This window comes from Cloeon dipterum, chromosome 1, assembly GCF_949628265.1.
Source record: "Cloeon dipterum chromosome 1, ieCloDipt1.1, whole genome shotgun sequence".
Classification (NCBI taxonomy): Eukaryota; Metazoa; Arthropoda; class Insecta; order Ephemeroptera; family Baetidae; genus Cloeon; species Cloeon dipterum.
In genome coordinates, this window is record NC_088786.1 from 4,379,882 (window position 1) to 4,393,109 (window position 13,228).

The 13,228-nt window shown below is 40.8% G+C and overlaps 1 protein-coding gene across 1 annotated transcript; it reads right to left on the minus strand.

Annotated features, from left to right (window-relative positions):
- Positions 1-593: 593 nt before the first annotated feature.
- LOC135948048 (uncharacterized) lies at positions 594-9,767 on the minus strand. The gene is made up of 2 exons (XM_065497109.1): positions 9,365-9,767; positions 594-1,773 (listed from the first exon to the last, which is right to left on the minus strand). Exons 1-2 carry the CDS (start codon positions 9,542-9,544, stop codon positions 1,366-1,368), a joined length of 588 nt encoding a protein of 195 aa, XP_065353181.1. The 5' UTR covers positions 9,545-9,767; the 3' UTR covers positions 594-1,365.
- Positions 9,768-13,228: the final 3,461 nt, after the last annotated feature.

Below are 13,228 nucleotides of genomic sequence, written 5' to 3' on the forward strand. Positions count from 1 at the left end.
TGTGAGGCCCGCGAAGTAGTTTTTGCCTCCTAATTTCATGTGCAGATTTATTCACTTTGGAACTGCCTCGAAGATGATCAAATAAATTGATTATTTTCTTTGCGAATTTCGTATCTTGCAGAGTGAGAGGCGATTTAACGTGTGCTCGGAAGTAGATCTCCAACGATCCGTGAGGCTAAATCGTCTTCAGTTTGCTGCATGGTTGACTTTTTGCAGGTATTTACGCAGGCTGAAACCGCAAATTCATTGTTCAGTATTTGAGCGCATAATATTATTTTCTCTTCAATTATTCACTACTGCCAACCCGTACCTAGAAAAAATTGGAGTTAAGCTTTTTGTCATTTCAATCCAATTAAAAGACAGCTGGGAATTTGAAAAAAATAATTAAAAATGCAGATATTAATTAATCAGTCAATATAAGTTTGGCCGAAAAGTTTTAACTTGTTAATTTTCATAACAGTGATTTCCAATGGGCAAAATGTTGATTTGGTATATGTTCTGATACATAAATAATATAAATATATTTATTTTGATCAACTAAATTAATACATTAAAATATCTGGTTAAGTGAGGAAAGAAAATTTCAATTTTTTATTTTAAATCATTTATTGATTTAGCAGATCATAATATTACCAACAAACATGCATCTTTAAATAAAATAAATACTTACACACTAGGACAACTTAACTATATCAAAAAAACAATATTTTGATATGTCATGGGCAAAGGCACAATATTTCACAAAGAGACTCATAAATAATTGATCTGCAAGTGGAGGGATCAGTTCTAAAAGCTTGTATACTCAAGGCACTTATCGATACAGATATAGTGGTCATTTACAGTTGATTCAGAGAAAATTGTTTGTTCTTGAAAGATTTATCAACAGCATCAGCAGAGATTCGTATTCAGTGGTCCAGGAAAAAAAACAATTATCACACTCTTATAAAGAGCACAAAATGCAATCATTTTTCAAAGTTCTTTTTCAATGAAAAAGACGTTAATCTTATATATCTTTTAACTGCGGCACTCCGCTATTGTTAAATGTGCTCCAATTTGTTGCTCTCTCAAATTGAAGGGATTTTGTTGCGTGACTTACAAAAATGCTGGACGAGATAGCGAAAAAAGCAACGAGAGATATCAAAAGATTGGCTTGACAATGATCTGCGTCGTTGACAAAGCTTTGTTCGCAAATGGCAAGAACCCTGCTTCCCCCTGATTCGCTTCAGGACTATGTTATGTACAGTACAGTGTATATTATTGCAAAACGGCCAAAAAGTGATGTCTGCACTACAAACACACACGTAGCATAGGAGGTATCGCGTATCACAATTTGCAATCAATCGATTCTCAGGCGCGTTCGAGAATTCACCTTCGGCGCACTTCAAAGTTGGGCCCGACCGGAGTGGCCGGCCTGCCGTTGGACCTGACGCACACGCAGGCCGAGTTTACCCTGATGTTGTGGTGTCTCCTGATCGACCTGATGACGCGCTCTTTGACCGAGCGCTCGGGACGGTTGGGAATCATCGACTTTGCGTACGAGACCTGCAGGTTCGTGTGGATCTGCTTGCAGGTGCCGCCGATCTGCTCGCAGGTGACGCCCGCGGGCTCCGGGTCGTCTGTGTCCGAGTTGCCGGACGACTTGGAAAACTTGCAAGTCAGCTGGGTGATGACGGCGGGCATGCGAGTGTCGTCTTTGTCCTGTTTCGCCTCGAACGGACACAAAGCCGCGTCGCCGATTTGCCTGATCGTCGAGGCCTCGGCCGTCGCCAGCATCTGTCAACAAATAATTTTAAATCATTAGTAAGTGTCAATTTGTTTAAGTGTTATTTTAAGAGGAAACATAGGTGCCTATCATTTAAATCCTTTTGGATTGAGTTAAAAACAAAATTACCAGAATAGTTTTTTAAGAAGTTTGTGTGATTTTCAAATTGTCTCTCCCTACTAAATGTAAAGCTTTACAGTTAATTTGTGAAAAATGCTTTTTGCCTTAAATTTGAATTTTAAAATCTAAAAACATTTCAACGACGGCTGACTGAACCTATTTTGGTTTTAATCAAATAAAAAGAAATAATTTTAATGGCTGAATGCATAGCAGCAGGATTGAGTCTTAAACTGCTGCGGAATTTCCAATAAATCGATAGTATACGGTGGCGTCATCTATTGGCAGCTTCGAACACTTAAAGGACTTTCGCAAATAGTGAATTAAATCTATTATTAAATGAGAAAGAAACTAACATTCGGTCGAATGTTGATATTTTTAACTCGTCATTTGCGGTGCTTAAAGCTAAAGACTGGGTTTCTACGTAAAGGAGAGATAATATAGTTTTATTTTAACATGCGAGAGGCTAAAAAAGTGCGTGCGAAATATACAAACTGCAAAAACCGCAAAGTTAGGATGTCGGCGGTGCGGCAAAAATAATCACCGTTAGTCTGTTTGCTACTCGGATGCAGTTGTGCGTGTTTCGCCACAGAGTAATTACGGCAAGGTCGTCTCTGTGTTATTGCCGCCAATAATAATGATTAGCCTGCGCCGCCTCTCTCAGGTGCAAAACCGCAAAATTCGCCCTCATCCTCAATCTCGTGACTAATCATGCTGAAGCTACTTCTTTTTGCGGTCTCTGGACCCGATTCGTGATATTTTGTCGGCTGCGTGAAAGTCCTAAATTAAAGCGGATAATTTGTATGTATATTTTTTTGATTATCAAACCAAAGCCAAAGCAGTTTCCTTCCCTCGAGAAGGTAATTAAGTCCAGCAGACTTTATCACCTTATCACTTTCACTTTTGCGGCTTTTGACTGTTTCCCCAATCTGAGAATTCCCAAAACCCTATAACCTCTTCCAGCTAGGAGAAACGTGAATGTAAATTACCTATTTAGAATTTCCCGTGTGCAAAGAGAGAATGCATTGATCTGCAGGTGCGTGCCATTAATCAAGTTTGTCTTCCAAGTAGAGCTGCGTGTCGTGTTTATTTACGCGAAAGGCAATAATTGTTTTACAAGGGCCGATTCAACTAACCAATCGGCTCAGCTGATTGAGCGATTTGCACGCTAACTTGCTTGAGGTAGGCTTTTCACACCTCACAGAATTAATTAGCCGGGCTGACTCGTGGGGAAATGCTCGCGCTAATAATTATGCTCCATTTTCAGGACGATTTTGAACTGCTTTGAAGCCGTTCCCTCAAAAACAACTTCTGCGTAAGTAAACATTTCCCGCCGACGCTTTCCTTCCGATAAAACCAATCAATATAGGGAAGTTTCCTCAACAGCTATTTGATTTTCGGACTCTTTGACATGGAAAAACCAAACTAATTTTGTCTGGAATTCGAGCCGTACTAAATAATAACGAGGGCAAGGAGGCACCGCTCGCGTGTCCGCAAATAAAAGATGCTTTGGTGACAGTCGAAGAATTTGGAGAGCTAGTGGACTGTTCCGAGTTGAAAATAACCAGAGCAGCACCTCGGATGTGGAGGAATTTTTCCGGTGCCACAGTGGCCGGCCAAAATCGAAAAGTTTCCTGTTTAGCCAAGCTAATTGGCGTCGTTTAGAAAGGGGTGAATCACGCCGAAAATGCGCTGCTGTTTATTTAGCCGCTCGAGAGGTCAGCTGTCGAAAACACGAGGCGACTTGTTGAGTTGTCACACGAGCATCAAGTGGTGCGTTTGGCCGCGGCTCTAAACTCGGAACACAGAACAGCCGCCGAGCGCGCGAGTTTATGCATCCGCGCCCGATAAAAGGGTTGGGAAAAGTTTTGGGCCGCGTCCAAGCATTTGCGGATTCTTCTTCCGCTCTTCCTCGTTCATCCATCTCACTCGACAAAAGGAGAAATTCTGGCACTCAAGAGGTATTTATGCAAAGTCAGAGAGAAGGAGAGAGCAGAAACACCGTCCAAAATTTGTTGACAAAATATTTTGTGGAACAGCGCATTAATTAGAGCTTTACAGGCCAAAAATTAAGAGCATTTTACATTGTTATTATTTTATTGTTTGGGAAATTTAGCAATTAACGGCTTATCTCTACAATGTGCAATAATTAAATCAAGACCGAGGAGCAGTTCAATTTTAGATGTAACCAAATTTCTCGACAAAATTTAACGGGTTGTCAATGATTTTTCGCTTGATTTCGTCGCGATCTATCCAACGGTGTGCAAAGTTTGAGGCAAATTCCCTAAAATGCTAATCGTGGTTTTACGATTAGCATGCAATCTTTAGAGCCGATTTACTAAAAGAATTAAACGGCAACCTGGCAAATTCTTGGCTTCTTCTTAATTTTCAGAGAGTGTTTCAAGTAAAGGTAGATTTTTTGTAAAGCTTGAATAGGTATATCACACCGTCAGCGTAGTATTAGAAACCCTGCTCTCACGAATATTTTCCTCTGCACATAACTTAAATTAGATTCATCTGATGGAGTAGTGAACTGAGAATCTTCTAACTTAGAGAACCTTCTTTTCAAACAAGTAAAAATATTTTTGTGTCAAGATTTGATCTAATTTATGCAAAGTATCAGGCGATGGTAATAATTCAAGATTGCCTGATGCGCACGGCATTCGTTTGGAAAATTGAAGGCTAGCCACCATAAAAGAGTATGGAAAGCAGCTGGTAGGCAATCGGCGGCGGCGGCGGCGGGTCAGATCAAAGGGGGTGTACTTGCACGCACCGAGATCATGCTCCGGAGCTGACAGGATTCTGCGAAAAAGCACATTTGGCATTTCCTGGCCGCCCGAGTCGCCGGCCGGCTGCTCTCCCCGCGGCCTGCGACCACAAGACTATGATTGCCGCCGCCGTGCTGCTGATGTTCCGGTGCTTTTGTCTTGACCGCAGCCGCCACTGTTTCGCCAATGTAATAAAATCAGGATAATTTGAGTAGCTGCGCTGCTCCAACGCGACACCGGCCGGGATTTACCTCTGTGCTTTTGCACGCTAATTGCTCCCGTATTAACAATCTCTAATTTTGTAAAACCGCAATAGCTGCCGCCGCCGCCAAGATGAATGTCATTTTAGTGTGTGTGTACTGGAGAGAGCAATAATAATGAAGCAAAGAGCGTGCATTCGCACCGGCGTAATTATGGCCAATTGCGTAAAGGTTTATTTTTGTAAAAACGGACTGCCTTTTAGGAGGCCAGCAAAGGCTCATACGTTTTAGCAAATTAGATGAAGATTTTATTTTAAAATTAAGGCAAATTTATAAAAAAAAGAATTTAAGCAACACAAATGTTTGTGGAAAGGATATTAAAATTGGCTCCACTGCGTGTATTTACAAAGGATGGAGATGCAAATTAGACCGCACGTTCTAACGCAGGACACCACGGTTGGTCGAGAATTGCCATAAGCACCACTTTATCTATAAAAAAAGAATTCACATCGCGGTTTAAACTGCTGGAAATTTTATCGGCTAAAAACTCGTAACGTACGTAATTCTTGTCATAATGATTTGTACGTTTATCCAGGAAGTATGAAAGAGTCAGCGTCTATTTAACGCGCTCATAGTTAGAATCAAATTACTTGAAGACGACGATCTCCTTAAGTCTTTAAACAACTGGTCAAGCGCAACCAATTCTGCGAACTGGATGAATTTTTCATTCAAGACTTCAGTTTATAAAGTTTCCTTAGTTTGTAGCATTATTTTTTTTCGTAAATTGTGGCCTCACAAATTAAATGAGCTTTCTAAAAATACATAAATCTGGGAAGGAACTCTTGTGGTGAACACCAATCTTGAGAAACACACAATTCAAGCCAAACCTTTCCTTCCCGGGCTAAGCTCCATGAAATAGCGAAATTTTTTAAAACATCCACCTTAGACATTTGCATAAGTTATTTTTCGCTTTAAAAAGAAAAAACAAAATAAAAACCCGACATTTTAAATGAAGAATATTATGAAGACGTTGGCTGATCCAGTGCGAAAACCAAAAAATGCACTGTCACTGCGATTGCAGGTGAAGTTTTCGGGAATCCCAGCCCGAGCGATCTCGAAGGTGCGGGTGAATCACGGCACGGAGCGCACGAAAGAGAAATTAAGCGTGCAAAAAGTGTCCAAGGCTGCACATTGTAACGGAACCGCCTTGCGAGCGAGCACACGAGCGAACGGCGCGGATACTGAAATCAGCTGTTGCTGTTGCATTGCCGTGTTGAGCGCGGCGCGGAGAACGGATTCAATACCGATCTTCGGCGGGCAGTTGATTCATCTTTCTCTTTAAAAAGAAAGAAACCTTGCAGCTCTCGCGGCCATGTGAATGAACAGGAGCGCGGGCGTGCGGGCGGACGGACGGACGGGCGGATGAATGGGCGAGTAAAAGCGCGAACGAGGAAAAAGATTAAAGTGGCGGGCGGCTGCGGTCTGCTCCTTATCGCTCCTGCCGCAGCATCCATCTATTTTCGCGGCGATGAGCAGCGGCGGCTGGACCAAGCGCCGCGCCGATATCCGTTTCGGGCACTCTCTTTGTGCTAAAATAATGCGCCCGCCCGGACGCGATTTCTCGTGCAAATATAAAACGCGATGACCCGAGCGAGCGGCCGACAAATGGAGTGAACAAAGGCACAAGGAATTTCCCCAGGCCTAGCGCATTGTGCTCGGTGCGCGGCGCGGGGTTTCCACTTTTTTCACCGGCGGAGCCCTAAAATCGCGCCACTCGATGCATATTAATGACAGCGGCACGGCCAATGCCAGAAGAGTGCGTCGCTTGCTTACTTAGATCGTAAAATCAAATCACACCGCGGCGCGTTGGCCAGCGCCGCCGACTATTATGTAGAGTACCGCTCCGCCGACAGCGTGTAAACAATCGCCTTGCGCTGATCAAACGAAATTGGGATATGAGGTTAGCGATCTATACTAATGAGGAATACATTTCGCGGAATAGTTGGCTGATTTCGCGGAATACTCTACGTGCGGAGCAAACAGCATAATTTAAACGCGATATAATTGACCTGTTTACCAACGTTTGGCATTGCAATGAGGAAAAATTCGTATTTTGACCATGATTTGTATCAAATTAGGAAATACGACCCAATACATTGACCAGGCGAATTTAACCCTAATATTTTTAGTAGAAAATGTTGCTTATAGAGATCAAAAAGGCAACTAAATTGATGTTTTTCATGTTGAATTGAATTTCCGGACAACTTCCTCGAAACTAACTTCTATATTATACCCAACTAGATTCGGCCTTAACAATCAGATTATAAAATTCACGAATTAATTTAGCACGTTTCATATCTAAATTTAAGTACGTCTGATCTTGAGACAAAGCGATGTTTTACAGCAATTTATCTTTACTCTGTTCAAATTTTGGTTAGAGTCGATATTGGCTCAAAAGGGTCGGATGACAATGGGTTTTTTATCGCCGAAGAAATCTGGGTTTTTAGACATCAAATTTTAACACGAAAATTTCGCTTTTGCAAAGACTTAGAAAAATGAGGTCAACCGTCTTAATTTTCCAAAGCTGCCAATTAATGAAAAATCTGAATAAGATTATTGTTTATTGCTGTCTCTTTTAAAATCTAGTCTGTTTCAATCAGATTTCTTTCGGAGGAACGACATTGTTTTTTTAGTTTTTTTATTCAGATAATTTTTATTGGCACATTTCCTATCTCAAATTAACAAGTAAACTTTTAAGTTTCTCCGACTCTTTAAAGAGCAAATAACTAAACAGTTGTACTTAAAGAAATTAGTGATTCAATTCACTCTCAGTCCAAATTTCTTGAAATTTGAGCATTTCGTTGCATTTTCGCAGCGCAAGACACGAAGGAGGAAATAAACGCTAAGATAGTTTATGCCTTTGATTGGATTATTAAACCGAATTCCGTTTAACGGCAAAATAGAGAGTTATTAATAGCAAATGTCTCGCAGTTATCCGTATACGAGTCATGGCCTAGACACGGTGCATTTTCCTAGAATGCTAGAATGCAAGGCTCGGGGAACCCCTTCCCGAGGAGATTCAGTTCCATTCATCTGCAGCGTGCGGCGCGTCACGTCTCACGCGGCGCAATTCACTCTGCAGACTCGCCGCACGCCGCCTTTCTTTGGCATTAAGCGCGCACGCTGGGTGTTCGACCTTAACATTGCTCTGCACGCTCGGTTAGAGGCAGCCCAAGTCGGCCAGAGCAGTGCGTAGCCGGTCTCGGGCGCATAAAAACACACGCGGCGACACACCTCTCACGCGGTGGCCACGAGCCGCCAACCGCCCGTCGCCGATTGCGAATGTGACGCAAAGTCCGCGTGTTATTTCGTTAACCTCTGCGCTGGCACTGCGGCAGCATCCGCCTCCTGCCCCTGCCCCTGCCTCACGCTGAAGGAATGAAAAGGTCAGGAGAGCTGCAGTATGCGCGCGAGCGCTCGACAAAAAAGTGAAATTCGCTATTGCGCCAATTGATGAAAACAAAGTGCAGCGCGAGCGGATGAGTAATGCGGAGACGAACTCGAACTGTAAATTACTGCGTCGAAATTTAGACAGCGCTCTGATGAATGATGGTTGCAAATCGTTCGACTGTTTACAAGGTGCTGCTCTCCAGAATCACAAAATGCAGAGGAAAAAGTCAAAATGCGGTTTCGAATAATAAGGATGTGGTGCGGTGCTGTCTTTATTTCCAGTTCATGTTGCCTTTAGAATCAGCTGCAGCATTTATTTTAAAATGTTTGTATAGGCTTCAAAAATGCGTATTCAATGAAGAAAAAAATTTAAATGATAATTTCTTTAAAACAATTTTTTTATTTTTTTAATCGGCTTGTAGTAGAGCAAGATATAAATTTCAGTTAAATTAATTTCTCTTAGCATGGTAGTACATACTGCAAAAAGTATTTTGAGCAAGTTTGTTCGGCTCAGTGCGACGAGAGATTATTTTATGTAAATTATCGTTTTTGCAGTATTTTGCTAGTTCCGTTTGCCGTTTCTAGCAATATTTTGATTTTAATGTACTGTATGTATGACTTTGACTTTGCAAGAGTAAACAAGTAAAATAAATAAACATAAGACGTGATTATGCAAATTTGCATGAAGTTTTCATTCAATACCGTTCGTCACTGACAATTTTTATTTTGGCTCTTTTTCGGTTAAGTGTCTCTTTTTTATCAAAATTTCTATCGAAATTCCTGCGGAGATTGCAAAAACAATCGGCAGTTTACAAACGGAAAAAACAACTTTTATCTAGATCCCGCCTTGAACAGCCAGAAAAATATGTATTTTATCTCTTCACGTAACATGGCAACAAAACTAGGATTTTTGTTCGCCTAAAATTGAAATTACAGCGCCCGACTAGTTGATCCCAAAATTTGTTACACCCCTTTTTGTACCGTTAAATTCTGGTCCAAATCCGGCAAACATTCTTAAATCTAATTTTGAACAACGGTTCAAATAAGGTATGAAAAGCGGTACTCACAGAGATGAAGAGAAAAGCGGCGAGCAGCCACACGAAGTGTTTTCCAGCTAAGACTGGTTGGTGGTCTCCTCTCCTCGTGGACAGCAATTTTCGGTCACTATTGGACACCGAGACGTGATGCACGCAGCAACAGGTGCACGAGCGGTCGAGCAGAAGAAGGGTTGGGGTGTCGTCGGCCATCGTAAGGGTTGCGACAACGGCTGGAGTGTGTGAGAGAGAGAGAGAGAGTGCACTAAACGGAGCAGCAGCAAGCAACAAGTCGCGGCGCAGGAAGAGAGCAAATTCCTCGAGCGAGCGCTGCTGGTGTGCAAGTGAGGCAAAAAGCCGGCAGCCTAGAGTATTATAGTATGAGCGCGGGTGACTCACTCGCACACCTGATGTATGTATGAGCCTCCGAGTGTGTGTGTGTGTGCCTCCAATTATTTGATTGTTGCTCTCGCTGACCGCTCTCGAGTGGTGGACCACCACCACGAGTCCGTCCCACCGCCACCGCCCGTCCCGGTCCCACCACCCCTCGTCCTGGGGATTTCCTCTCGGCACACACCGACGAGAGGCGAGTGGAGTGCCGTGCATAATAGCCAGCCGGCCAGATTTTCAATTAAGATTTCTTCTCGCTTTCAAATTAATGCCTCCTCTGGGTTTCGATTTTCACGTTCTCTTTCCATCGGGTGAAATCGATTGATGTTCCGATTGGAGTGAGATACTGATTGGTTCGCGGCAATGCACAAGAATGCAAAAATGCAGTTCCAGTTGATCTTTAATATAAAAAAATCATCCCAATCATATTTTTTGTTAACATATTTATTAATAATGCAGCGTTGAATAATTGGTTTGACATTATGCATTGCTCGGTCCAGGCTCCAGCACCAGCACCAACGAATTAAAATTGTTGTACCTCTTTGCCTGCTCCACCCTAAAACTTTTAGGAAAATATTGCATTTTAATACTTTAATAAAAAATAAAGCAAACATAAATGATATTTGATATGAAGACGTAACTTTTGTTTTAAATTTGAATTGTGAAGAACAATTTATCAGATCATTGCATGAACACAATTTTTTGTCTTGTGAAGCCGGCTGTGGCATACTCATGAAATAGGGTGGATTGGATTCGCCGAAACTGGTTGAGTTTTTTGAAGACACTTTTATTGTATTTGATTGAAATAAATATTAGTTTAAAAATCAATATGGTGCCGATATGAAACTGTTTGAGACAAAGTGCATCTAAATAATAAGTCTACATTTTCAGATCAGTTTTTATTTAAAACCAGTAGCAATTTTTGTCTCCTAACAGATACTCATTGGCATAAAATTGCGTAAACTTTCTAAAATAGCGTTTTTTTACACTCGCCAGATATATATTCATAACTGGTCAGGAGCCCACAAGTATCTGCTTTATCAGTAGATGTAAGGACATATATGTTTGTATGTATATGGGGAAACAGGAAAGAAAGGTGCTCTTTAATTTTGATAATTGGTTCGATCTTTCTGCAGTACTAGGAATAACTGGCTGAGATGATCCGGAAAAACATATTTCAGTTTCCCCCAAAATTACAATTACGCATTGGAAATACAATTCCACGGATTGAAGATAAGGGCGCACCGAGCGAAATGGTACATTCTCAGAAGGTGATTTATTTGAGTACAAAATTATCCTCTTTTGTTCCTGCCAAGTCATTTTGTCCTCTTCGTGTGCACAATGAGGCACTGAGCAAATAGAGCGGTCTTCATTGGGATTACACACACGAGTTTATTTAAATGTGAAATCCCCAGTCATCATAGACTCATTCATAATTTCCGACGGCGGCGACACATAGAAGAGACACGCCGACCGGCGTAAGATTTGATCTCCAGACGGGTTCAGCAACGCCTGCACATTACATTCCGACATACTCACACATCTCAATTTCCTGTTGCTCCGCTTTTCGTCTGCAAGAACAATGATGAATGAAAACGTGCAGTGAGATTTGCATCCAATGCGAGAAGACACGTCACTGCAGATAGTGCATGCCGACGTATTTTCCTTACGCGACAACCCAATATTTCACATTTTCCTCTGGAAAATTACGATTTGCGGGATTATTGCAACAAAGTAACATTGATTCATGTTTAGCAGTCAAGCATGGGGGAAAGTCTATGAAAAGCTTTTGTTTATTTATATAATTTACTTAAATCTCCATCAACAGTAAAATATTTTCATGACAGAACGTAAGACTCACAAGATACTTAAGTGGCTAAAGAAAATAAGAAAGTTTTTAATCAAAGGATTCGTCTCCTTTTAATTTTTTTTTAGATCGTTAAACGATACTTTATATATTTTAAACCGTTTTGTTTTTTGAGTATGTGATGAATTGTTTTTGGGGAAGTAAACCTGATTGACAACAATTAATTATGAATTAAAACAGTTGGATTTTTAGTATTTCTAGACGGATGCAAAAGTACTTAAAATTATATAGTCATGTTGAATTGAAATCCGAAACTAGTTGAGCGTAATAAAGAAGTTAATAGCTTCGAGGAAAATGTTTAATTCCATTTCAACATTTTCGGAATTTTCAGTAGTAACCATATATAGCCTAATTAAATTTACTTCAGTTCCTCCAAATCAGGGTTTTGTTCGAGAAATATTTTGAAACTGGATTAACTAACACTCGCATACAAATTACTTCCTTAAATTCGTCATCATGTTTCTGAATTTTAAATCGAGGGTTGGGTAATGGGTAATTTAAAAAATGTAGCACTTTGTGACACTATATTGACATTGCTGCGTTTCAATTTTTTACTTACCAATTTTACGAAAGATTAGCAATGCTATTTGGGGTGTTAAATTTTTTAGAAACTCATATAGAGTGGTATAGGTAAGGAAACTGAGGTCGAAGATCGAAAAACTTTCGTGTTTAACCTGTTTTTTGGTCTTTTAAACCTGACAAATCGAATATAGCTTAATGAGATATTTCAACATAAAACTTTCACTCCTTTGGATTTTCAAAAAGTTTTCGATTTGCCAACGAGCTGAATATTACCTTCAGCGATTGTTTCTAGAAATTGCAGTGCGAGCAGCGTTTGTATCTACATATAGCGTCTGCTGTAGTCCAGAAAAACGATATTGATTTTAGCTGTGATCACTAAAAAATTCAAACATACAATACGCAATTCTTGAAACGAATAAATTCTTGTACGCATAATATATAAGAATAAATCCTTTACACGACTCCAATGCTGATGAAATTCGCGTTTAGATGGTTTTAAGACGATTTCAGCAATATTTTATGGTTGGCTATGCGGCTCAACCAGATTGAAATTGCATAATAACGATTCATGTGGTTGAAAGTTAAGTAAAAATAGCTGACTGTTAAAAAGTAAAGCTTTATGCAGCTAATTTGTAAAAACGCTTTTTTACCTTTACTTGAAATAATCTCAAAAAATTAGGAAATAGAATAAATTTCCCAGGTTGGCGTTTAATTTTTTGAGAAAATCGGCTCTAAAGTTTGCATGCCAATCAAGCGGCGTGCATAAATTTCCTCCTAAATCTACAATCCCGTTTTAATTCAAAATTTGGGGAATTTTTCCTAAAAATTCGTGTAGGATTGGCTCGCATTGTTAAGGAGTGTCAAAGCAATGAGAGGTATTTGAGCAGTTCGGAGATCTAATACTGGCTACCCAATGTCAGAGATAGCAAAAAGTGGTTAGTTTAGTGACTCGAATTGCTCAAATTGCTCAACGGGCTGGGAGGCGCACCGGCGCCGACTCGCTACTTGCTGCTTTGCACCTTTCCAGCATGCGTGATTTGGCTTCACGGGACGAATGTCTAGCGTTTCAATGCAGTCCTCAGTGCGGAGGCAAGTGGCCCCTGAGTGGGCTGGGTCCC

Excerpts from the sequence above, each read along its gene's own strand:
- LOC135948048 (XM_065497109.1), bottom strand. The coding sequence starts at position 9,544 with ATGGCCGACGACACCCCAACCCTTCTTCTGCTCGACCGCTCGTGCACC. Across the intron at positions 1,774-9,364 it reads CCGCTTTTCTCTTCATCTCT|ATGCTGGCGACGGCCGAGGC; the intron begins GTGAGTACCGCT and ends ATTTGTTGACAG.